Source organism: Stylophora pistillata, chromosome 11 (genome assembly GCF_964205215.1).
Source record: "Stylophora pistillata chromosome 11, jaStyPist1.2, whole genome shotgun sequence".
NCBI classification, from domain to species: Eukaryota; Metazoa; Cnidaria; class Anthozoa; order Scleractinia; family Pocilloporidae; genus Stylophora; species Stylophora pistillata.
Genome location: NC_142529.1, coordinates 2464506 through 2490000, shown reverse-complemented (window position 1 = coordinate 2490000; position 25495 = coordinate 2464506). Strand labels below are relative to the sequence as shown.

Sequence of the window (25495 nt, the reverse complement as noted above, 5' to 3'; positions counted from 1 at the left end):
CGTTTATTTGAATTTATTATATAGATACTGATGAAATACCAGAATTTCTCCTTTTACTAAAAAATCATATCTTCACTGCGCACAGTGAAGATACTATTTTTATCTTTCACGTGTGAGGATATTGGTGTGGCCATGGTTACCAACATAATTACCCAATTGCTGTTTCGAAAATGAATAAAAAAAGTTGTCTTTTATGTGGAAATTTCATCAGTATCTATATAATAAACAGAACATTACATGGCCGCTTGGGGATACAAATTTTATCTTCTCGTGCTGAAAGTATCTCTCACGAGTGAGTGCAGCGAATGAGTGAGAGATACTTTCAGCACTTGGAGATAAAATTTGTATCCCCGCGCGGCTATGTAATATCCTCTATTTCTCTTATACTATGTGGAATGATATTCTCTCTTGCACAGAAATGGAGCTTTCCCACATGGATGAGTTCATTGATGAATTACTTAGAGAGGACAGGGCATGTGATGTTATTCTCCCTCGCATTCAGGTGAGAATATTCTATTGTGAAAAAAAAATGACTATACAATTTTGTGCATCACATTGGACAAAGACAGATAACAGGAACAATATTTACTGATTTACATCTTACTGGTGTTAACTAAAATGTATAAAGGGGTAAGTTTCTAAAGAAACTGTGGTGCTGTGTAGGTGAGGGTAACAAAGTAATTTGGTAATATCAGCTAGGTTGAAATTGTAAATTGGCCACTGTAAAGAGTTAAAAACTCGCTCTGACAAAGGGTTAACACTCGAAATGTCAGCTTTTTAACTCTTTACGGTGGCCAATTTACAATTTCAACATAGTTGATATTACCAAATTAACTAAATGTGTTTGCTGCAATCTTGAGCATTTAAGGTAACAATTGAGAGGCTCAGGGTAAAAGAGTCACTTGTTGTTTTTGTGAATTTGAGAGCTTTTCAAATGTTTTCAATATTGTTAATGAGGTTTGTTTCAGTGAGCAAACATGGTTCAGAACCTTTTTTTGGCTAGGTTTGCATTTTTTTTTTTAGTGGAAAAAATCTCCACTCCCCTAGCGACCTTCTTTAATTCATGAGAAACAAAAAATCTCTGTTTCTCATTGTCATGAAAACAAAGAAAGTTTACCACTGGTAAACAAAAGGTTTCCACCTTTGGAGTACTTTAAAAAAATGGCAATAAAATTGAGCTGATGTTTTTGCTTAAGGCCTTTTATATCCTGGTGAGTTATGCTTGATTTTTTCCTCTTTTCAGCGCTCCAAGCTCAATTTTTCAAAAAGTCCCCATTTGGCAACCTTCAATTGTAAGATGGTCACCATAAATGAAATTCAGTCGCTTCCCCCCCCCCCCCCCAAAAAAAAAAAGGGAGAGAAAGAAAAGGAAGAGACTGTCTAATAGCAAAAACGATTTATTTCAACATTACAAAGCTGCTGAGACTGTGTAACATTGCCAATTGCCCCTTCAAATTAATCGAATTTGCGATTTTGAGCTGCAGAGGTCACCAAGTAAACAGAGTCAGCTGAGTTGATTAAATTTGTCATATTGTTCATAATTTTTCAAGTAAGTTTCTCTTTTAATCTGTTGGTCGCCAATTGGCGACTTTTGCCAGAATTTCAGTTACCAAATATTTTTTTCACTCACCATGGTGACCAAAATGGTCGCAGCTCGGAGCGCTGCTTTTTAATAGACAATCAGGTTGTAATAATTTTCATGATTTCAATCCATTCTTTTCAGAAACGCCAAGTGTTAGAAAACACCAATCAGCTTGAACCAAGGGTAAGAAAACAGACAACCCATTATACATTGCTGGAAGTGAAAAAATGTTGTTTAGGAAGATTGATTCATTTTTGGAGTATTTAGATAAACATTTTTGCTAATGTTTTTCTTTGAACAAAAGGATTCAGGGATTCAGTGAACAGAATTTTTATCATTGGGATGTCAAGCAGTCCTGTTTGTTATTTAGGTTTTTGCTTTTTGGTTTGCAGCGTAGCCTTATTGATGATGATTTGGAAGATGTTGAATCAGAGTCTGATGAGGAAGAAGAAAAACAGGTAGATTGGTTATGTGATTATAAATGGCCCAATAAACCACTGTACTCCACATGCTTGTCTTTAAAAATCCTTTGATCACTTAAACTGTATGTCTGTAAATGAATACAGCCTTTGTATAAGACATAAGCTCATTTTCTCAGAGAAGGATTAATAGGTGCAGGGCTGTGCTTTAGCTCACTTCCAGTTAGCTCAGTCCATCAAAATGGCGGCCAGTTCAAATTCCCAACTTGAAGTTAGTGCATAAATGTTAAAATCCCTGCTCAGGGGGGTACTCTCGGTCAATTTTCCATGAGTAGCCCATGTCTCCCTCTCCCTTCATCCTTGGCCGTGCAAACCATTTATAGGTGCATAAGTGACTTGGATTACTTTGCACTGCTTTTACAAGTTTGTTTTATCTTGGGAGCCCAACTTAGACTTGAACTCATTCAAATTTCCTCTCATTCTTCAATTAGTCCCCGCGTCGCCGAAGTAGAAGTCGGAGTCATTCGCCAAGACGTTCGCATCGTGATCACGACAGGAACCGAAAACGCAGCCGATCACCTGCACATCACAGGTACGTGTTGTAAATAGTGATTATCAATCATCTTTTGCCCAGTCTTGGAGAGCGACAGACATCTACAGATTGTTGCGACGGAGAAAATTTCCTTAATAGGGAAAACCTCAACAAGAGGGAGGCCTAGACGGGTCTCCAAAACCCACTCCTGGACGCCCTTCACCTTAGTTAACCCTTTTACTCCCAGGAGTGACCAAAACAGAATTTCTCCTTACTGTATCAATACAGCATCAGACAGACAAGTGATGAGAATACAGAAAAATATTAAGAAGGGGATTATTGATTGATCCAATATAAAATTCTCTAAACTGAAAAACACAAGGATTGTATTACAGATAGTGAGGAGAATTGTGAATGAGATCTTGGAAGCCAAAGGTTTAACTGCCATAGATACACAGCTTCCTTTGTGCTTTAGTAATCATGGCATAACTCTAGAATCAAAATACTTCATAGAGGCATCACTAGTCGTTTATTTGTCTTCCTTCAGACGGAGTCGTTCCAGATCTCCTCGCCGTCGGCGCCGGAGGTAAGCTATTTATATTTTGAATGTCACTCAGGATGTGAATCTCTATTTAGAATTATATCCGTTCTTGGCATTGCTGTTGTCATTTTACTGCAAGAGTCAAATACTAAGCCTTGCGTGGACTTCTCCTTTAGCAAAATTTATCTCAGACTGAAGCAATTCGACTTCAGTAGCAGTCTTTCACCAAGCGAATCGGCGTTGAAAGTCAGTTGTGAGTGCACTTTCGCCTATGAGTTTTTTAAGTTGTCGAGGAAATAAGTTAAGGTTTATCTTATCTTCCTGTTCTCAGTGCTTCCCCTCATAGAAGACGTGGACACAGAAGTCGTAGTCGTTCGCCTCATCGTCGCCATTCAAGGTCGCGTTCTCGCTCGCGATCGCCACATCGTCGGCGTCACCGATCTAAGTCTCGATCGAAGTCACCGGAGAAATCGTCGTCGAAAAAGTCGAAGAAATCAGAGAAATCCGACAAATCGGACAAGAAAAAGGATAAAGATAATGACGGCGCAGGGATGAGCAAAGAAGAGCTGGAAATTAAAGAAGCAAATGAACTCAGAGCCAAGCTCGGACTCAAACCGCTCAAGCCTTGAAGTGATTCCTATTTGTGGACACGTTAACAAATGGTAAACCCCACAGCGTACACTATTGAGTTATGGATGCACGCGGGAGGTTGCTAAGCACGAAAGAAGCGTTAGAGTCGCTCGAGGCGATAGCCGAGAGCGGCTCTAGCTTCTTGAGTGCTTAGCAAACCTCCTAAGTGCATCCATAACTCAATAGTGCACGCTGTGGTGTTTACCATTTGTTTTATAACATAACATTGATACATTGTAGCTAAAGAGTTCCCTTTTATTTAACAAATCTTACGTGACCAGAAAAAACAAGCGCGCGCGGAAAAATAGTCTTTCCATTTGCTCACGTCAGCAGCGTACACTCATGGGCAAATGGGGGACGCTAAATTGACCAATAAGAGCGCGCGCTTTACTTTGGTTATGTTATAAAAAGATTTATCCACCAAAGGCTCTCTCATTACTACAACCAAGTACCCTGTAGGTTACAAGCTTTATCACCATGTCGGATTTTTCTTTGGACATTTATTTCGGCCGGCAGCCGGGATTCTGTGCTTGTGTGAATAGTTAGGTATAAGTAGAGATACGCGAGAGATGAATTTCGTTTACCACTCAATTTCACCTTGAAAGATATTTTGATCTACACCAAGCATGTGAAGTTTTCAGTGCTTGACTCGAACGCAGACTCGCATCGCTTTTGTTAGTTTGAACTATCCGGAAACTCTCGAAAGAAGTGTCTGGTTTTTCTTTTAACTGTCTGAGCCTGCGGTTTATAACAAGCACCCTTAGATGTGATTCTACGCCGGACGTGGACCTCGTGGAATCACCATTCCTCCTCTGCCCCAGGACTACGCCGTTCGCCATATTCGGGGCAGCCTGTTTTGAAGAATTGACCAAGCGAAAATAAAGTTATCCGTTTATTTTTCAAATTTATAACTCTAACCTCTCAGCAAAATCCAAATTTTCAAGGTAAAGAATTATGGAAGTAACTGAGCTCTAACGTACTTTATTTGATTCCTCGCGTTCTGCAGCAACGACAAGTGTTTTTTGCTACCTTTCCACGTGTCTGTTGTAACAAAATAAAAGCTTTGTTCATATTTGTTTACCGTAAAGATGCTTGATTACAATTTGCAGAACATATGGTAGAATTCAGAGGTGATGGTGTAGAAAGAAATAAGATGCCAGTCACTCGTATGCGTTTAAGTGTTAAAATGACCGTTGAGTGTTAGACGTTATGACAATCATTTTGAAAATGATTGCACGAGAAAATCATCACCATCATTACCTCCCCGTGACTGGCATATCATCCACTTTCTACAAACACTAGCGGGTGATGATAGCAAGCGAAAAACGAAAAATTCAAATGTTTTTGATTAAGTCTAGCCAAAGCTTGTTATCGAGAAGAGATAAAAACCACATAAACGACCTTTAAAAATATTACCGTCTGGAGAACAACACCATTCCCTTGTTGTTCAGAGCAAGGGAGCTCCATAAAGATTCTGTCTAATTGTCTAAATTCCGTAGAACTTGCCTACATTTTTCTTGTAGGGAATGGATTGGAAACACTGCCATACGGTTTCGCTCCGAAAATAAATTTCAACGAAATGGCCGAGGAAACTTCTCGACGATCGATAGGTTTGGCTTTGCCTCCCGGAAGTTCCAACGTCAGGAACGTGTGACATCACTATTTCCTCTGACGTCACGATGCAAGCAAAATGGCGGACGTCGTGGATAATATGTACCGTAACGTCTTAAGAATTTGTAGACGAGCATCATGAAGTAGCTGCTATTTTGGTCGTGGAGACCAATGCCTTCAAATGGTGGACAGTATGGTCGTAGAGAATGGTGTCCAGCGACTGTTTGTGATCGGAAACGAGGATGGACTTTACGACAACATCGACAGCCCTGCGTTTCTTGGTGATGAAGATCCAAACATTTTCTTTCATCGGGTTGACTCCGATCAGATTATTTATCAACCTCGAAGGAAGAGAGCTAAGTTTATAGGAAAGTATTTAATGGGAGATGCTCTTGGTGAGGGATCTTACGGCAAGGTGAAGGAAATGCTCGACAGTGAAAATCTTCGACGTTGTGCAGTGAAAATCATGAAGCGACGAAAACTAAGAAGAATTCCAAATGGAGAACAAAATGTTCAAAGGTGATACTTATTCTTGGTCTGTTTACTTTACTGAAGAAGCTTCGTCAAAAGATTGTTTCGCTGATTTTAAGTGTGAAATCATATCATAATTGCCAGATTCAATTGTAATAAACAAGATTGTAATCCTATATCTTTGAAACTTCGTTCATCGACAGAGAAATTCAGTTGCTGAAACGGCTATGCCACCCAAATGTCATTAAACTGTATGATGTGATTTACGACGAACAAAAGCAAAAAATGTATCCTTTACGTAAAAACTGAACCGTTACATTTCGCACATTTATCCACCGGCGTTTTCCGCGGAAATCTAATATACATTTATTGTTTTACGCTATTTACCATCAGTGACAACTATACAATGCTTTGATACAGTACCTTTAGATCTTGTATTTGATTGGTTTTGTTATTTTGTTATTGTTTGTTTTGTTTTTTTTTTTGTAATTTTCCACGCACGAGATTACTGTGTGATGGATGTCCTCCCCTGGGGTGGGATGGGTGGGTGTTGTCTTGCGATTTATGAGCCTCTGGCTCGGGAAATATGGGCAACCATGCCCCACGCAAAGACATTAAACTTGATTACAGGATACAGGATTTTGTCACATAAGCAGTGGGAATATGTGAACATGCAAATTAATACAATGCGAGACATGTGAGACCTCCAAGAATGTAATGAAATAGGAAATTATTTTTGTTTTGTAAGTCATGATAATGTAGAACTTAATATACATATACATTTCTTATAAACCATAAGAACATTTTATTTTGATCAACACTTTTTTTTTTAATTTGGGGGGGAAGGGTCTATTGAGCTCTTATTTTCATCTTTAACCCCAGAAATGTAAATTTGATTGTGTAAACCTTCTGACAGATGTGACAAAACTGATAATCACGTTTGTTTAAAATTAATGTAATTAGGAATGCTGAAGCATTTTTCTTTTTTCACTAAAATTTCCAAGGTTAACTTAATGTTGTCATGTAGCTCACATTGGTTTGAATTTCTCATTTCTTTATTTTTATTCCAGATAGCATTAAAATATACTATGATCCTCTAACAAATAAGATACAAATTATATCTTTTGTTTGATCAAAATGTAAACTTGGCAAACATTAAATTACAATTGGTGGGAAAAAAAATACTTGCAAATAATACACTTGTCAATGTTGATTCAATGTAGCAAAAGAACTGAGCAATCCTCTGATTAAAACCTTAACAGACTTTTCATAAAGGTATATGATTATGGAATATTGTGTGGGAGAACTACAAGAGATGTTGGAAAGCATTGAAGAACATAAGTTTCCCATTTGGCAGGCCCATGGGTAAGTATGCAACAAGAAGTAATAAAAATAGCTAACAACATGGACTGCTGCAGGGTTGTTGCAAGGTATCAGCTGCCAGCTAAACTCACTGGATAAAAAGCTCGCTGGATTTTTGGCTGTTGATCACCCGTTAAAGCACATGGGTACTTTTGAGGTTACACACTTACAACCCTGCTGGGGTGGAACCTAAAGAATAACCACCTCCCAGTTAGCTCAATTGGTTAGAGCACCGGACTGTTGTGTGGGAGGTCAAGGGTTCGAGCCTCAGCCAGACCAACACTCAAGGTCTTAAAATAACTGAGGAGAATGTGCTACCTTTCTATAATTACATCAAGATGTGGATAGACATTCGAGTCTTCTCGGATAAGGACGAATAAACCACGGGTCCTGTCTCCTGCTTCTATTAATTAGTTAATTTGGTTAGGCAGGGGACATTAAAGAACCCACTCACGAGATTACTGTGACGTGGTCTGGCCTGTTTACTGGGAATTGGGGGGGGTCTGGTCTTGTCAGATGCAGGATCCACTGCAATTGGCTAAGGCTGTAGTGGACTCCCTGCCTAAGATAATTAGGCAAAGTTAAATGAAAAATAAAGAAAACCAGTGGATATTATTATAAATTCACACATTGTTGAAAGTCTATCCTTAGTCCTCTATTAGAAACTAAATTTGACTTCCTTATTGTATTTTCTAGGTATTTCACTCAATTGTTGAATGGTCTTGAGTATTTACACAGTCAAAGAATTATCCATAAAGATATCCTTTAACAAAGCAATCATTTTGATTGTATTAGTAAGTTGTTTGATATTCAAAATATGATATGCCTTTAGCTCAAGTTTTTTTCTAATTCATAACATGGTCCCAGATTGAAATTACAGTTAACCAAAAAAAAGAGAAACATTAGATTTTGTACAATTTTAATAAAACAATTATTCAACAAAGTGGAGGTGAAGAGTGGTGATTATTTACTGAGCCATGAAGCAGTAAGGTAGGTATCCACAACTTTCACAGAAACTGAGGTGAATAATTGTTAGTGTTAACCACTCAGAAACCACTAGTTTAATTTTGTGAAATGAAAAATGGCCAGTCTGCACAAATATGAATAGTACTCGCTAACTACTTCCATACTGGCTAAGTTATTCCCCTTAATTTTGTACTACATATCAAGCCAGGTAATTTACTTTTAGCAACTGATGGGACATTAAAGATATCAGACTTTGGAGTTGCAGAGGTTTGTAAATTGCTGTAGGAATAGAGTCTGTAGAATTACTTGTAATTATTTAACCAATAATTTCACCGGTAATGTGGTAAGTAGGTATTTCAAATATTTCTGAACAATTTGTAGATTTGTTGTCTGAGAACAGTTGCTCCATGTTTTATGTTCTTGTAGAGGTTGAGTCCATTTGCAGTTGATGACACTTGCAGGACAAGTCAGGGATCTCCAGCTTTTCAGCCACCAGAGATTGCCAATGGATTGGAGACATTCTCTGGGTTTAAAGTTGATATATGGGCAGCTGGAGTAACACTGTAAGTGGGATTATGTGTTGATTATAAATCTGAAATTGCATTGGTTTTGCAACATTTGGCTCTGTTATTAATTAAATGCTTGACTGTATATTGTGTTGAAGCATTACATATTGGTGTAGCTTTGATTAAATGTTAAAAGTACTATTATTATTTGTGATGAAGAAATCAGTTAAGAGTCTAGCTTCATCGAGTTTACATTGTTTAAGTGCCCTGAGAGATTATTGCAAAAATATGACCATAATATAATTTCTGTGTTACTCAGGTTCAACATTACCACTGGAAAATACCCATTTGAAGGGGAAAATATTTATAAATTGTTTGAAAATATTGGTAAAGGAGAATTTACAGTCCCTGAAGAAGTGGATGATTTGTTAGCTGATCTTCTAAGAGGTACAACCAGGAATGTTGACATTGCAATTGGTCATCTTGCAGATTTAATGTTGCCCAATATACATGCAACAAGCTTTTGGCTGTTTAGCAAGCACAGCATTGTAAGATAAAAGGAAGGAATTGTAATCTTGTTTAGGGGCTTAGAGCATTGAGCTACTCCACTTGAGGATATTTTACTTTGAGCTGCAATGTACATGTCATTAGCCTGCAGACCAGGAAGGTGCTCAGTATTTTCTTGATGAAAATTATAGCTGCCAGTGAAAATGTTGGGGAGAGAAAGAAATTTGTACCAGGCGGATAAGCAACATTCAGGAGGAAAGAGAGGAAAGAATGTGGGGCAATAGAAATCAAACCTTTCCTGACCTTCAGTATCTCTCCTCCGCACCATTTAGTTTAACTCTAAATCAAACATTGCCAGGTCAATAAACAATTGCAAACTTGTAATATTAACTCACCTTAACAAAAGCAAAAATGGCTGCACTGCAGGCTATGAGCCTGTGAAATATGGGTTCACTCACTCCTGATATACCTTATTATTATGATGTCTCAATTTTGTTGTCCATAACAACTCAAAACATATTTTTGTTGATTAAAATGTACATTTTTTTCTTAGGGATGCTGAATGCAAATCCTTGGATCAGATTTACCATTCAGCAGATACGACAACACAGGTAATAGTAAATCAAAGGAAGTATGGCATCAGTGCTTTTATTGTGATGAAATTACATATTGTAGGGGAAATGGTGTAAAATAAAGATACATTGTCTTTAGTTAGTTTAAGAGCTGACTGTGGCTGTTGAAAGAACAGAAAATGCCATCTACCAAGGAATTGCATTTCAGCAGAGATTATGGTTTGATTTGTGAATGCCCTTTTAATTTGTGTGATTTGCAATTGAGTGTCAAAAGGAATCTAGGATTCCATTGGTTTTGCATTTCTTCACCTTGTGATTTGTTGAGAAAATTCATGCCACTGTCCCAAACTGTTTGTTTTAATCTGTTATGAGGAGTTATTCTTTTCATTTGTCAGTCCTAAATGTAGCTGTGAAGATCCTGGCAATAAGTTTCCTAATTTTATTCCATTTTTTTTTTTCATCATGAAATCAGATGGGTGTGCAAAAATCACTGGAAAACAAAGCACAGAGTTCCCATCCCACCAATTGTGGAAGGTGACATGTTACGCAGCATGAGTGTTGTTCCCTATCTAGATGATCTGCACAATCCAACTCTGGATGAGGAAGATCATCAAGCACACAGTCAATTTGATGAATCTTACTCTGCAGGTTAGTGAACAAGTATCCAGGGCCTAGTTGTTTGAAGGCCAATTAGCACTAGCCCAGAATTAAATTTTAACCCAGGTTTCTATGTTTCTCTGTTCAAAAGCCATTTTGGGACAATTTTTCTAATTCTTTTTAGAACATTCAATCATCAAATTGTAGACAAGTAGAATTAAGCTGAATTTTCTTTTACAGCTCTCAGATCTGAAATCAAATTTCACACCAACCCTGGGTTATCTTAGCCCAGCTCTGAACAACACGGTCCAGTATACATATTCTCCATACTGTTTGATCTAACTATCCAAAGTTGCTGACACTTGAGGAGTATTTGGTTAACAATCAAGAACTTCTTTAGTTGTAATAGTAATCAATCGTAATCAAAGTGTAATGTCTTTACGTGGGGCTTGGTTACCCATATTGCCTGAGCCAGAGGCTCATGTATGAAACACAAGACAACAACCCACCCATCCCACCCCAAGGGAGGACATCCATCACACAGTAATCTCATGTGTGGGAAATTAACATGTCCTACCCCTAACCCTGCAGGAGATGGGACCCCCATTTATTCGTCCCTATCCGAGAAGACTAGAATATCTAAACCATTTCTTGATGTTATAGAAAGGCAGCATATTCTTCTCAATTATTTTAAGACCTTGAGTGTTGGTCTGGTCAGGGCTTGAACCTTTGACCTCCCGCACATCAGTCTAGCACTCTATCCATTGAGCTAACCGGGAGGTGCTTAGTTTTTGATCATTTCCATTATTCTCATGACCTTAATAATTGATTCAGGGGTGATATTGTAAGGAGAAATCAGATTTTAGTCACTCTTGGGGGGGTTAAAGGGTTAAGGAAATGTACTACCTCTCTCCTATCAAAATCTGATGTGAGTGCCAGATTAATGTTACAAGTTGCCTTACTGGTCTGTCATCATGAACAATATGTAGTTGAAATCCACAAACCAGAGAGATTCGCACTTTTACTCGCGATTCACTAAAGGCAAATGTACATAAACGAGTTAAATATACAGAACAGGAAAGCAAAACAAAATACAAATAAAACAGGCAAAATGACAGACAAAATAACGAAACTTACAAGATTATGTGGCGACTACGATGACTAAAACATAATGACAATGGCGACAAGAAAACTACGGCAAAGAAACTATACCAAACAATAGAAACAATGCATAAAAAATGAACATGAAAATATGAAATGTGACGTAACCAAAAATGACTGACGAACCTAATGAAATAAATATACATGGACAACTGAAAATGGAAAACAATGTTCAAAAGGCGTGAAGACAAGTGAAGGTGAGGTGCCGTGACTACACAGTATGGATGGTCAAATGAATCAATTTCAGTATCTGACAAACTGCCCACCTACTCCTCTCCCAACTCACAGCAACAGTCAACTGATAACAAATTAGGGGTAATTTTGGATTAGGGAGGAGTAGGTATGTAGTTTCTCATAATTATACTGACATTGATCTGGCAAAATCATAGATCTTCTTACATCGCATTGTTAACCTTTAACTTCCAAGATCTGATTGTTAATCCTCCCCTTTAGCTGCTACATATTTCCTTGTAAATTAGTTGTGAGAATTTGATGCTAGATCGAGATAAAAACTTTAACCTGCTAATTCTGAGTATTATCTGTTTGCTGGATAATGGTGGGTATTATAGGGAGAAGTTACATGTTAATCACTGTATCTGTCAATTTTAGGAACACGCACATTGAAAGTAAGGTTATTATTGATTATGTGGTTTTTTTTTGCCTTTTTTTCCCCAACAGATGACTCATTAGATAGTGTCAAATCACCCACCACTCCAAGCAAAAGAAAATCCATCCTGAAAAGACCAAGTCTTGGATCATGCAAAGCGCAGTAAAACATACATAAATCTTTTACACATGGATGATAATTCAGTCCTTCAAGTTATGAATCATATTAATAATTAATTTTACTGCATTTATTTCACTTGGAAGACTTGTGATTCTCTGAAAGTGGTTTGATGTAAACCATTTAAAACATTTTCTTGCGTTTTTTGAATTGTACATAATCAACATTGTTACAATAATTGGCCATAAGGCAGCATGGATTTTTGTACATTTACATTTGAAGCATCTTTCAATTTCTGCAGTCTGGTGTAGGTGAAGTCTAACAGCTTGTGTGATTAAATAAAACAATAGTGTATTGATACAGACTTGACTTCTGCCGATTTTTTTGAATTCCAAATCCAAAATCCCAAATGCTGTATCCCGCATCCCGGCCAAATCCCTATCCCCTATCTCAAATCCCATATCTCACATTCAACAATTAAGAGCTTGATGACCTCACTGTGCAATTAAGGGATGATATTGTAAGGAGAAATTAGGTGCCAATCAAAGGATTGAAACTGATCTATAAAAAGTACTCAAGTTTCTCCTGAAACTCACCTGACTCTAACCTTAACTTCTTGTCAGACAACCTCCAGAAACATAATTTCAAAATATCTGATATTTTTTATTTAATGACAAATAAAAACCATTTAAAATTGTAGTGTTGCTCTCAACCTTATTTAACTAATACATCTAAGCTGAAACCTTTGAAATCCGGTGAGATTGAAATTTAAGAGAACTGAACTGACTAGAAGTAGTTTTAGCTGTAAATAATCTAAAGTTACATTTTACAAGTCTTTGATTTTATTGTTTCGCTATTTGGGTGATTGGAGATTCAAACGACTGGAACTTCTATTTGGATTCTCCATCGGACTTTAACATCACAACAAAATACAACACTGTGAAGATGATGTAAGAGAACGGAAAAAATACACGCGCCCCCCGGTCTATCGCGAGGCCCCAGTTTTCCCTGGCTTCAGTTCCAGTTGCAATAGTCGAGATTTTAGGGGGATCTGTCCCTTCGCTTCTCTCTTCAAGAAAAATGTGCTCCGATGATTTATTTACTGTTTGGTCAAAACTGAGAGTATTGTATCTTAACATCTTTAGTGTTGTGGAAGATGTCAGTGCTTCGGGTTTGTGAATTTCGCATCTCTCTTCAGGAAAAATGTGCTCCGATGATTTATTCACTGTTTGGTCAAAGCTGAGAGTATTGTGTCCTAACATCCTTGGTGATCTAGAAGACGTCAGTGCTTCGGGTTTCTGAATTTCGGTTTCTTTGTAAAATTCATTTCCTGGTGGTGTCTGTGAAGTATGACTCTGAAGAAAAGAGTTCTGAGACATTGGTATGGGAAATTGTCAATTATTTGCATACTTTCTCTCGTAAGATGGGAAATCAAGAAATATCCTGTTCAAGGACTTCAACGATAGATGAGATGGGAGATAGAACTGAAATAAAACTCCTTCAGATTTCCAGAGCCTGGCATTTCTGATTGCATGAGAAGCCGCATACATAGGTAAAAACTGGAAAAAAAATTAGTTAAATTACGAAATATTTGAATGATGATGATGCAACAAACGAACGAATGAACGAAGACTGGGTACGAATTGAAGAAAAATCAACCACCAAAATATGAATCAGTGAGACCCATCGACCCCAGGGGTGGGCCATACCCCCAGACCCTCTCCCTGGATCTGCTATCGGACCAAATTACCTTATCTCTGCGAAGCTCTTTTTCCGACATCTCATTCCTGTTCTTTTTCAGGAGTGACCACAGACTGGCCTTGTACACCACTGCAGACTCAACCAGAGCTAAGAAGATGAACACGAATGACACGATAAGGTACCACTCAGCAACTTTCATGTAACTGACTTTAGGCATCCCTTGATTACTAAACTCCAGTAGAAAGATCTCCGTCAACATTGCTGCTATTCCCAGGCCTGCTCTGTCACCAACGGCTGCTTGATCCATCCAAAACTGGATCCAAGAGGCCACTGTGCATGCAATACAAGGGATGTAAAGGCCGACGATGAAGTGCTGTAAGCGACGTTTTATCTTAAACTCGGCCACAGCTGCTGTATGTGTTCCTACAAAGTCCAAAACAACCCAGTAATTTTCATTATTTCATCTGCCAAAAGTATCTATACTGTTTTTTAGACAGTTGTCCGCTGAACGCTAAAACGATCTGTGCATCAGAGATGCGCTTAATTTCTTTGGCCAGGCCAAGACATTTCGTTACTTTATTGAATGATAAAGTTACTATTAAGACTGCCATTACCATTGCTATCGTTATCATTATCATTTTCATTACCAGTAACATCGTCATTATCATTGCAATCATCATCACCGTCACAAATCGACAGTACTTTAACGTAGTCTTTACTTTTACCGACAACGATATATGTCAACACAGTGGTCAAAATGTTGTGGACTCACAAGGTCGAATTGTTTTTACCACAGCATCGACATCAAATAAAACAATTTTTTCAGCGTGTGACCATTGCGGGACACGTTGACGCGAGCATCGTTGGCGTTATCTGTATTCTTATCAACTGCGGAAAATTGGCCAATCAGACTGCGACATTACTGCCAATTGTGGAAAAAGTCTTTATCACTATCATTATCATCGATATCGTTATCCTCATCGTTATCATTACCACAACATTTATCACTACCATCACCATTAGTATTGCCTTTGCCGTTGTCACTTCTCTTGTAATTATCAGTATCAAAATCATTATACTCAATAACTACCTTGCACAAATTTCCAGTCTTGTCTTGTCAAATATGTATAGGTAATCACATGATTTCGAGTGCAATTTGGAATAAATAAGCACGAGTAAATGTTTTCAAAGACTAACAAAATTGCATGAGCCAGTAGGGCGAGTGCTTATTTATTCCAAATTCCACGAGAAAAATCATGTGATTATGTATTAATAATATACATGAAAAAATACGAGGTAGCTTGTTATAATTATGCAGAAGAAAAGCCCGTGCATCACGTGCAAAATTAATTTATTCAAATCCTGCAAGTGACATTGACCTTGACATTGACATTGACCGATCATTCTGACCAATCAGAATGTCTGGTTTGTTACTTTCTTTGCACTGAATCAACCCTCTTCTGCACTGAATTAACTCTCTTCTGCACTGAATTACCTGAAAACTGCATTTATCTTAACCAATCAGAACAGAGAACTTTTTTCATGTATATTATTAAATAATGAATAAGCAATAAATACCTGAACTACCTGTAATAAATGACGTCGGTTCCAATCTGATGATTTGTTTTTCCACGTAAAACTCTGTCATGTCATGTTCCTTCAGTGAAACTTTTATCCATCTATACATAACTTGATTATCATCGTAACTGTCTGAGAGAGATACAATCACCAAGAAAAATAAATACTCTTATCTTTACGGATACAACATTGTTTTAGTGCGATCGGAGAAGTAGTCAACTAAGTGTTTCCTCAAGAAGTACTTGCCTTGCTGGTTGTATATTAGTGATATTTAAAATGGAGCCAATGGAAGAACATTTGAATAAAAATGTCTTTATAAGAAGTCATACTTCATTTTAAGGAGCTTTATCTCTCTTTTATCTTTTTTTTTTTTTTTTTTTACAAAGAATTAAAGTAAGAGAATCACTTCTTGGACGCATTATTGAACAAAATGTTTATATACATACAAGCAGCCAACTGTATTCTCAACGTCTGAACATCCATTGGATATTTCGTAAAGTCCATATGACTTGTTAAAGTTGCCTTGATCCTTGAAAATTGAATAAAATGAAAAACGAACTGAAAGTATTTTAAACATAATTCCTTTGTGACACAAAGAATGTAGTATGGGGAACTTGTTACGTTTCTGAACGAGTTGCTGAGCCCCAACAGCTAAAAATGTTTTTCCTATTCTCTCGGCATATGACAGCATGTGGCCATCTGAAAATCCTGAGTCTAGTTCGACTAAGAGTGACCAGCATCTAATTTCTACTTGTAACATCCCCCCCCCCTGAATCACACATTAAGGACAAGGGAACAAAGGAATATATCGCTACTTCTTCTTTTCAACGCCTTAGGTAATGTCTAGAAGACAGTATGGAGCCATGCATACTAATGTTATGGCGTAAAGGGTGTAAAGTAACAACCACAATTATCGTCACCTACGACCATCATCTTCATCAGTATTATGGCCATACTAAACTAAAGAGTGAAAATACAATCTAATGATAACTCAATCATACAAACCACTCCGAGAAAAATATCGTCCCATCACCAAACAGATATACTGTCCTCGTTTTATCGTCAACCTCGTGTTTTCTGGCGTTCTCAATCATTGTATCAGGATACCACAATTTCTCCAACAATTCATTCTTAATTCTGATAAACCACGTTGCGTTGCCATATGCAAGTCTTGGGTCCTTCCAGGTTTCTTTCAATACTAACTCAACGTTATATTCCTTTTGAAACAATGATAGAAGGTAATGAGTTAGGAGTAGAATATGTTAGGGTCCTTCAGTCATTCCTTTACAATGATAGTTAATGTATTCCCTACATAGTACTGATCCAACTCCAGAATAATTTTCAATCCAGTGCCGAAAGTCACTCCCAGCCTTCACTTTTACTTCGCTCAGTAATTGGTTGAAAAAGACTCGAGAGATCCTCTCAACCAATCATATGCAAAATCAGAGCAATTTTCAATTGAGTGTCGTAAATATTCTGTGATTTTCTTTGGTTTCACTTAACTTTGCTTTGTGAATGGCGCAGAAAATTTGCACTATGCTCTCCACCAATCAGATGAAAACATAAAACAATCGCAACCTAGTCATTTACGTTTTCCCGCGCTTCTAGCAGTTCGCTTGTTTTCACTTTGAGCTCTCATTGGCTAAAGATGACGTAAACATTCATTCCGATTGGTCGATGGGATGATATCAGTTTTGGCTTTATGTTACTCATGTGAAAACTGCTTTAAATCAATGTGAAATGTTCAGCAGGCAACCTTGGACGATACTCCTACTCTTGTGCGTTGGATCAGCGATGATCTGATCGGCCCAAAATAACGAATATGAAATATAAATATAGAGGCAAGACCGATACAACGTAGATAAGTAAATTTTAAGACGGAGCACTATATTTCGGCTGGCCAAACCGGCCTTCTTCAGGTGCAGTGGGAATTAACAGAGAACTGGGGTCTCTGTTAATTCCCACTGCATCTGAAGAAGGCTGGTTTGGCCAGCCGAAATATAGTGCTCCGTCTTAAAATTTACTTATCTACGTTGTATCGGTCTTACCTCTATATTTAAATCAATAGCAACTCGGTCGCTAGCGTTTCAGTTTTCTTGCGCCTCAAGCAGTCTGCTGGCTTTGAATCCTTTCCATGTTCACCTTAGTTTTGATTGGCTGATGGTATTTCTCTGGTTTTCTTCTAACGACCATTATTCGAAATGCGCTCTATCTGATACCTAAACCCCTCTCAGTTCTATAGGAAATACTGCTTTTGTTTGACTGAGAAATAACCCTAATAAAAGCACATTTTTAGGAAATTATATACAAAAGTTCCATACGAAAAAAATCTATTTCGTACTCATGTCATACTTATTGAATATTTGTGAAGAGAGAAAAAGATGTTTTTACAACGATACCATTTGATCTTCTCTGATATCGTGAAAAGAGTCAATGACAGCATAGAGTAAAACTTGGACTGGTTTCTCTGAAAAAAAGCAGTGGAAAAGAAAGATAAGTTTAAAGCTGCTGTCAAACTTTCAAATTAAAATCCTAAGTATGCTTCAAATTTTGTATCATAATAATAACTTTATCATTTATATAGCGCAAAATACATGAATACATGGGCATATGATCTTATGTGCTTTACATTACAAGGCTTATAATATGCTTATAATATTATAATGAACTAGATAAAAAATCACATCTTATCTAAGTAGTTAATAAATGGATACCAGATAAAAATAATATATATATAATATATATATCGTGGGAGGAAAAAGACAAGTAAACTACAAGTTCATCCCTACAAGCCTGTTTCGTGGTCGCCCACTCATCAGGGGATTTAATGATAATAAACTTTACCATTGCTTATATACAATATAATTTGCATGATCTAACTAGTCTAATTTATGCAGCGCGAAATTGACAGTTTAGTTGTTGCGTAGAAGGGCTTTGTTTCTGTGGCGGCAAGAAGACACGAGTTCATTACGTTTGTTTAGTGTTGATAGTTCGGGCCGGCAGATGATTAGGAATTTTTCTTTGAGGCAGAGGTTACATCTTTTACTTGAGCTGTTGTACGGTGAGTGCGATGAGAGAATCCGCCAGGAAATAAAGTGATCGATGTTGTTGTCTTTGAGGGTCCAGATGTGCTTGCTGAGTTCGGTAGAGTTTCTGTGTTTAGCGTGGCGGAATGATGCGGTGTGGTTTCTGTATCTTGTTTTGAAGTCATTCTCTGTGAGTCCGATGTACGTTTCTGTCGTATTGTTGTCTTTGCGTGTAACGGAGTGGGCGACCACGAAACAGGCTTGTAGGGATGAACTTGTAGTTTACTTGTCTTTTTCCTCCCACAATATATACTTCGCTCTACTTCTATGTATTGAGCACTGTTCTACGAAAATCAAGTCACACTTTATATATATATATATATATATATATATTTAGTATAATTTCAGAGCTGAGCAAAGAGTTTCCAGCAATCTGATTGGTCGAGCGGTTCCTCATATGACGCTATATAAACCTCTCCGCGCGGTTTATATAAAATGGTAAAATAAAATGTTAATAAATGTTACAAAAATGTTATGGTTTTAGAAATTTCTCTGTTGCTCAGCTCTGAAATTATACTAAAACAGTTATTCGCCTCAGGTTCGGTGAATATTGGCGAAAATCCCCTCGACTTCGTCTCGGGGATTATTCGACGATATTCACCTCACCTTCGGCGAATAATTGTTAAATATAATATATAGCTCCTTGGCATACAAAGCTTTGCTTTCATGTCCAAATTGAGCACTCTACCCAGGATGAGTCATTGCTGTTGCAATTGCGCATGCTCACTAGTTTATTCTAGTTTGAGCACTCTGGCATGGCTTAGACGATACCGCAAATGATGGGTCGTTTGGGGTGACCCTCTTGGTTCTCCTCCATCCTAGCATCTGCACTGCACTGATGAGGCCCAGAACGCCGAAACAGTTCTGTCTGCAGTTATATATATATATATATATATATATATATATATATATATAGTAGCAAATGGACTACTCAAGTGACGCACATATGGATTTTAATACAGCCTGTTTCGTAGACCAACAAAAGTTGATCCACTCATCAGTTAAACTCCATACACAGAGTGTGTGTGGAGTTTAACCTTTCTATACAAAAATTTATGCGAAAATACCATAGGTCATAAATTAAAAGCTAATTTAAAATAATGAGTTTTTAGCCGTGCCATAAAAGTTTTGAGACTCCCCAAAGTTCTCAACTCGTTTGGAAGGGCGTTCCACAGGGTCGGCGAGGCTGCAAAGAACGCCTTGACTCCTGTTGTCTTCCTGGTCTTGTTGGGCAGATCGAGCAGTAAGTGTTTTGTATTTGATCGCAGGTTATAATTTGACCGTGGCTTTAGTCTAATTACTTGATAAATATATGATGGAGCACTACCATGTAAAGCTTTCAATGTGTATACAACCAATTTAAACATTACGATATTTAACTGGTGGCCAATGCAAGTATATCAAAACATGAGTAATAGGATCAAGACGCATGGTATTGGAGATGAGCCTTACGGCAGCGTTTTGAAGGCTCGTTGCAATTTGTTAGCATAACTGGCTGGTAAGCCGTGCAGCAGACTGTTACATTAGTCTAGGCGTCCGATTACCAGTGCTAAGATTAGTGTTTGCGCACTCTTGTACGAAACGTACTTTCTAATGCGTCTTATTTTGTATAGTGAACAAAAAGATAGACTACATGTTTTCGTAATGTGGACGTTGATTCAGCTGCGAGTCAAACCAAACAACGAGATTTCGCGCCTTGTTTACAATAGCAACACTAGTATCACTAACTGTCAGAGTATCAAGGTTGACTTTGCTAAGTTGTTGACGGGTTCTGATAAACATGACCTCAGTTTTGTTCTCATTAAGTTTCAGTTTGTCAGCTTGTATCCACGCCCTTATGGCGCGCATACACTGTTCCATGGAATGTACTGCCTCTGCTTCACTAAGAGAATTGTCTGGGTTGAAGGTAAGATAAAGCTGAGTGTCGTCAGCGGATGGGTGTGCGTTGGGCAGGTACAGCTTGATAACCTGGAACAGCTTGCTGGCATAGGCACTGAAGAGTAGGGGGCCCGAGACACGAACCCTGAGGAACACCAAAAGGCAGGGGATAACAATCCGATCTCTCTCCATTTACCGACACGCGCTGGCAACGTCCAGATACCATGAGAACCATACGAGAGCAGTGTTCGTGATGCTAAATGAGGTCTCGAGTAGGCGTAGCAGCATGGCATGATCGACGGTGTCAAACGCTGCACTTAGATCAAGCAACACAAGAATTGACACGCGTTTCTTATTCATGTTGGACAAAATATCATTTACAACTCTCAGTAGCGCTGTTTCCGTGCCTTTCCTATAGGCAGACAGAGGCACAGGTAACAGTTCGTTGTCAGTCATGTAACTATACACTTGGTCGAAGACAGCCCTCTAGGTAACTTTTGAGACAAATTTTTGTAAATCAAGACAGTTATGCATGCACATCAAAACTCTCAAAAGCCTTTCCTTAAAATGTTTAATTTGAATTAGATGAAAAAGGTCAAGAAAATTCTCGCGTCGTGGAACAATCAGATTTGTTGGTTTAAGATAGATAAATCGTTTCGATAGATAAATCGTTTATTAAAAAGAAGCACCTCGCAGTCCGAAGACTAAATTACGTGTATAATATACAAGAAACAAAATTCATAGTTAAAATAGTTTGAAAATCTTAATAATAAAAATATACAAATCTAATAAAAACGTTTCACTTAGGATAGTCTTATGTTAAGAAAATATACATAAATATATATATATATATATAAAGTCGTGACCTAACACCTCAATGAGCAGTGATATCCAACGTAAGAGAGAAGGAAGGACGAACTTAGACCTACATTAAAACAGGTACTTATCACCTGGTTAATAGTTTAATAATTTCTATATCTGCGACATAAGTCCTCTGTTAATACCAAGAGACTCACCTCTGTAGTTGGGCCTGACTCTCCTGTCGTATCCATTGAAGAGTTTAGCAAATATGTCCGTTTTGTTGGGCGCCTCAATCCTGTTGCTGAACAGCTCTTCTACTTCGCTTGATCTACGATTTTAACGCACAATTTAAAAAGGGAACTTGATGTGGTTTAAAACACAGTATAAGTCTTTATTGAGGTGTAAATGGCTTGCGTTCTAAATTTCTCGGAAATTATCCAATACTTTAATGTTGACGGTTTGATAAAGCTGGTGATTAACATGATACGTGATCTGCAACGGGAGAGGAAGTACTTACATTCAGAGTCAGCACGAAAAATTGATTAGTGATATCGGCTTCGAAAATGAACTTACATTTCATTCTCCAGACGTATAACTTTTTTAATGAATTATTTGTGACCATGATTATGATTTTTTCAACTCAACTCATATTTCCATCGGTTCATTTTAGAGAAACTTTAGCAGAGGTATAAGAACTGATTATTCTACGGTGTTTGCATGGAAAAAAATTTTAATTATCTTCTAAATTTCCCAATAATCAAAGAGTTAAATCTTCAATTCCGTTTCAAAGACACTTTGGTTTACAGATGAGTAGAATATTTCAGCATCAATCCTTCTCAAATACTGCGAGTTAAATCCCTAAAACTTTATTTTTAAAAGTTATTTTCTCGAATCTACTTGAAAAGTAAATTCGAGAAAATAACTTTGACTCACTCACGATTGTCGGAAATTTCTCAGAGTATCTCACCTGTTTTCCTTGACTTCTTGGCTCACAACAAACGAAAAAGATACTTGAAATATGAAAAATGCCACAGGGATGAAACTGTTGGACATTTTCCTCAACTGAGGGATTTCGGAGTGAGTCTGACAGCCACTCAGTCTCGGCTTGAACGTGGCTCATCAACGAACTACCGTGAGTTGGCCGAAAATGAGTTGACTGGAATGAAAATTCTAACAATTCGTATCAATTATTTATTCATTAATGCACGAAATAAACCACCTGCATTTAATGATACAATGTTCAAGCTATTATTTGAATTAAGACTCAGCATTAACACATTGCAAACAATTAAGAAATGACGGCTCACATTATCGCGGAAGTTAACGGTTACAGCTCAGTGTAAAGGTCATCGTTCACACAGCAAGCACGTTTTCGTCGAAGGCTTCAAAACAACTACTCACCCATTTTAGGAGACCCAGCATGCACCTGACTAATAATTGACTGACAGCATCGACTCTTGACGCAGTAAATGTCAATCATCTTTGAAATGAATTATCATTTTCCTCAGCTTTTATCATAATTCAGATCATACTTGTCTTAGAAAGCCGAGATAACCATTGACGTTATCCTCGACTGAATTCTAAATGCCTTAAGGCAGAAATGCTGATAAATGTACTTAACTTTCTCCTTATTCTTCTACATTTTTTTGTTCGTGTTTTTGTGTTTTAATTTTCTATTCCTTTTCAGTGCGTGGTCTGTTATCCATCTTAATGCAGGAGACAATATAAACTTCCTTGGCGCTCGTTATGCCAAAGGCTTAGCAAAACGCATACAACATTTCAACGCAACATCTTGCAAAATCGTTGCGCGCGTTTGGTCATACAGTGGCAGCATGTCGCAAAATGTTGGATGATTTTGGATGGCCTTTGGGACTTTAAAGTAAATTATCACTGTTTCACCTCCATGGTCCTTTCCTATCTGTTATTCCAAATTGACCGATGGACGTACAATAAGCATAAATATCAACTCTGCCTTTTTGGCGTGAATGGTGAGAAGCACTCTCTCCGGGCCCACCCACCCTCCCCTCTCTCCACCCCTCCTGATTCCCACGCCTCCTCCGTCAAAACTTTTCCGAGAGCAACTGGGAAAGGCCATAACTGTACCGTTGCACTTATGTCCTCTTGTTGTAGATATGTCCTCTGACGTAATGTGATACAATGGCCAATCACATCCTGTGATCTATAGAGCGACACGCGGCTTGGGACTGGTTAAGAGACTCCGTTGCAGTTATGTCTTCAAGCAAAAGTGCTCATTCGAGAGGGTCGGGATAAGTAGAAAATTTGACACGTATGAGCAACTTCCAACTGATCTCAGGAAAACATGCTGTTCGCAGTCTCTCACATTACTTTCCTTGAAGTTATATCGCTCCATCGTTAACGCCGTGTGATCGCATCATTCTTCTAATCTAAACGTCCTGAACTAACAAAGCGACTTTTGACCAAAGGATGCGTTATTGTTCACGCTTTATTTGCAGTCTTGCTTTATTTACAGACGTCATTGTTCGACTTGCGACTTCAATGACAACATTTTACCCATATCACAATTGTTTTATTTTTGTTTTATTTCATTTTCGTTGAAGATCATATATTATGGTTCGTCGGCATAAAATTATATATTTTTGACGCTTCGCTGATCTGCAGGAGGTGAGATCCAATGAGAGGTCAAAGTTGTGATAATTTGTCTGCGTCACGAAGTCTTCCTTCAATCACAGTAGTTTGGCCTTCAGTTGATTATTTCGAATATCGTAGGTTTTTGCTGTATGGCAAAAATCTGAAGTAGTAGATTGTGAAAATTTGAAATAGTAGATTGTGATGTGATTTTATTACGGTTCCGCTGATTTTAGCTGTACTTTCTTTAGTTCTGTCTCTAAATTTCATTACGGTCCGGTTCCGCTGTTTTAAGCTGCTCTTTTTTTAGTACTGTTTCTAAATTATTGTCGGATTTGTTGCACTTTTGGGTGGATTTGTCATAATTTACCCCGTTTACGGCAAATTCACATAATGATCAAATCGGAAATCGGGTAAAGATGGCTATGGCAAGTCATTAGGATATATTCCACCTTAAGGACCTTAAGGATGAATTTCACAGAATTTACCCTGTTTTTCTAGAATTCGCTGATCAAATGGAAAAACCAGGTAAAGGGGATGGCATATGGAAACTTAGCGTGTTAGCCACTTGCGGATGAATTCATAGAATTTATCCCGTTCTTCTTGAATTCATAAAAAAATGGAAAATCGGGTTAAAGATTGGATATGGCAACTTGTGATCTAATTAATTCGGAGGATGAACGCTTAGACTTCACCCCGTTTTTTGTCAAAAAAATTGGAAATTCGGGATAAAGATAGCATGTGGGCACTTCGGGTATTATTCACCTGTGACATGAAGGCTCAGAATTTACCCGTTTTTTTCGAATTCGATTGCTGATCAAATGGAAAATCGGGGTAAAGACGGCATATGGGAACTTAGCGTGTTGGCCACTTGCGGATGAATTCGCAGAATTAATCCCGTTTCTCCTGAATTCATTGAAAAAAGAAATGGAAAATCGGGTTGAAGACTGGATATAGCAGCTTGGGATCTATTTCATCAGGGGGGATGAATTCTTAGATGACCTTAGATTTTACCCCGTTTTCCTAGAATTTGTTGAAAAAAAATTGAAAATTGAAAGACATCTTATGGGAACTTCGGGTATTATCCACTTGTGGCATGAATGCTCAGAATTTACCTCGTTTTTCTGAAATTCACTAATCAAATGGAAAGTTGGGGTGACGATGGCATATGGGAACCTAGGGTACTAGCCACTTGTGGGCCGAATTCTCAAAATTCATCCCGATTTTCTAGAATTAATTGAAAGAAAAATGGAAAATCGGGCTAACGATTGGCTATGGCAACTTGGGATCTATTTAATTCGGAGGATAAACTCTTAGACTTCACCCCGTTTTTTTGTCAAATTCACTGAAAAAAAAACATGGAGATTCGGGGTAAAGATAGCATATGGGAACCTCGGGTATTATTCACTTGTAACATGAAGACTCAGAATTCACCCCGTTTTTCTCGAATTAGCTGATCAAATGTGAAATCGGGGTAAAGATGGCATATGGGAACTTTATGGAAAATCGGGTTAGGGATTGGCTATGGCAACTTGGGATCTATTAATTCGGAGAATGAACTCTTAGATTTTACCCCGTTTTTTGTCAAATTCACTGAAAAAAAAAAATGTAAATTCGGGCATATGGGAACCTCGGGTATTATTCAACATGAAGGCTCAGAATT

General features: G+C 37.9%; 3 protein-coding genes across 4 annotated transcripts in view; 2 read left to right on the top strand and 1 right to left on the bottom strand.

Annotated features, from left to right (window-relative positions):
- The window catches only part of LOC111344871 (pre-mRNA-splicing factor 38A), a 7144-nt gene extending 2353 nt beyond the window's left edge, over positions 1 to 4791 (top strand). The window contains exons 4-9 of the mRNA XM_022952135.2: positions 417 to 502; positions 1724 to 1765; positions 1975 to 2040; positions 2493 to 2593; positions 3081 to 3119; positions 3406 to 4791. Of these exons, the coding sequence (XP_022807870.1) occupies positions 417 to 502; positions 1724 to 1765; positions 1975 to 2040; positions 2493 to 2593; positions 3081 to 3119; positions 3406 to 3703 (632 nt within the window). The 3' untranslated portion in view covers positions 3704 to 4791. The remainder of the gene's footprint in view (positions 1 to 416; positions 503 to 1723; positions 1766 to 1974; positions 2041 to 2492; positions 2594 to 3080; positions 3120 to 3405) is intronic.
- Positions 4792 to 5359: 568 nt separating this feature from the next.
- LOC111344877 (serine/threonine-protein kinase STK11) lies at positions 5360 to 12545 on the top strand. The gene is made up of 10 exons (XM_088739036.1): positions 5360 to 5834; positions 5990 to 6073; positions 7062 to 7151; positions 7845 to 7911; positions 8316 to 8381; positions 8541 to 8677; positions 8940 to 9067; positions 9681 to 9738; positions 10172 to 10347; positions 12136 to 12545. Exons 1-10 carry the CDS (start codon positions 5497 to 5499, stop codon positions 12228 to 12230), a joined length of 1239 nt encoding a protein of 412 aa, XP_088595162.1. The 5' UTR covers positions 5360 to 5496; the 3' UTR covers positions 12231 to 12545.
- Positions 12546 to 12823: 278 nt separating this feature from the next.
- On the bottom strand, positions 12824 to 23010 carry LOC111344875 (gamma-aminobutyric acid receptor subunit pi). Of its 2 annotated transcripts, none has more exons than XM_088739031.1 (8): positions 22193 to 23010; positions 21441 to 21553; positions 17860 to 17927; positions 16466 to 16677; positions 15907 to 15989; positions 15461 to 15592; positions 13932 to 14305; positions 12824 to 13536 (listed from the first exon to the last, which is right to left on the bottom strand). In XM_088739031.1, exons 1-8 carry the CDS (start codon positions 22276 to 22278, stop codon positions 13072 to 13074), a joined length of 1533 nt encoding a protein of 510 aa, XP_088595157.1. In that variant the 5' UTR covers positions 22279 to 23010; the 3' UTR covers positions 12824 to 13071. The 2 variants fall into 2 exon arrangements, with proteins under 2 accessions (XP_088595157.1, XP_088595158.1); XM_088739032.1 differs by having other exon boundaries at positions 15470 to 15592; positions 22193 to 23008.
- Between the last annotated feature and the right edge of the window lie 2485 nt (positions 23011 to 25495).

Excerpts from the sequence above, each read along its gene's own strand:
- LOC111344877 (XM_088739036.1), top strand. The coding sequence starts at position 5,497 with ATGGTGGACAGTATGGTCGTAGAGAATGGTGTCCAGCGACTGTTTGTG. Across the intron at positions 8,382-8,540 it reads CAGACTTTGGAGTTGCAGAG|AGGTTGAGTCCATTTGCAGT; the intron begins GTTTGTAAATTG and ends ATGTTCTTGTAG. Across the intron at positions 9,739-10,171 it reads CAGCAGATACGACAACACAG|ATGGGTGTGCAAAAATCACT; the intron begins GTAATAGTAAAT and ends TCATGAAATCAG.
- LOC111344875 (XM_088739031.1), bottom strand. The coding sequence starts at position 22,278 with ATGTCCAACAGTTTCATCCCTGTGGCATTTTTCATATTTCAAGTATCT. Across the intron at positions 17,928-21,440 it reads AGTCAGGCCCAACTACAGAG|AGAAACCAGTCCAAGTTTTA; the intron begins GTGAGTCTCTTG and ends GCTTTTTTTCAG. Across the intron at positions 15,990-16,465 it reads ACGATATTTTTCTCGGAGTG|GATCAAGGCAACTTTAACAA; the intron begins GTTTGTATGATT and ends TCAATTTTCAAG.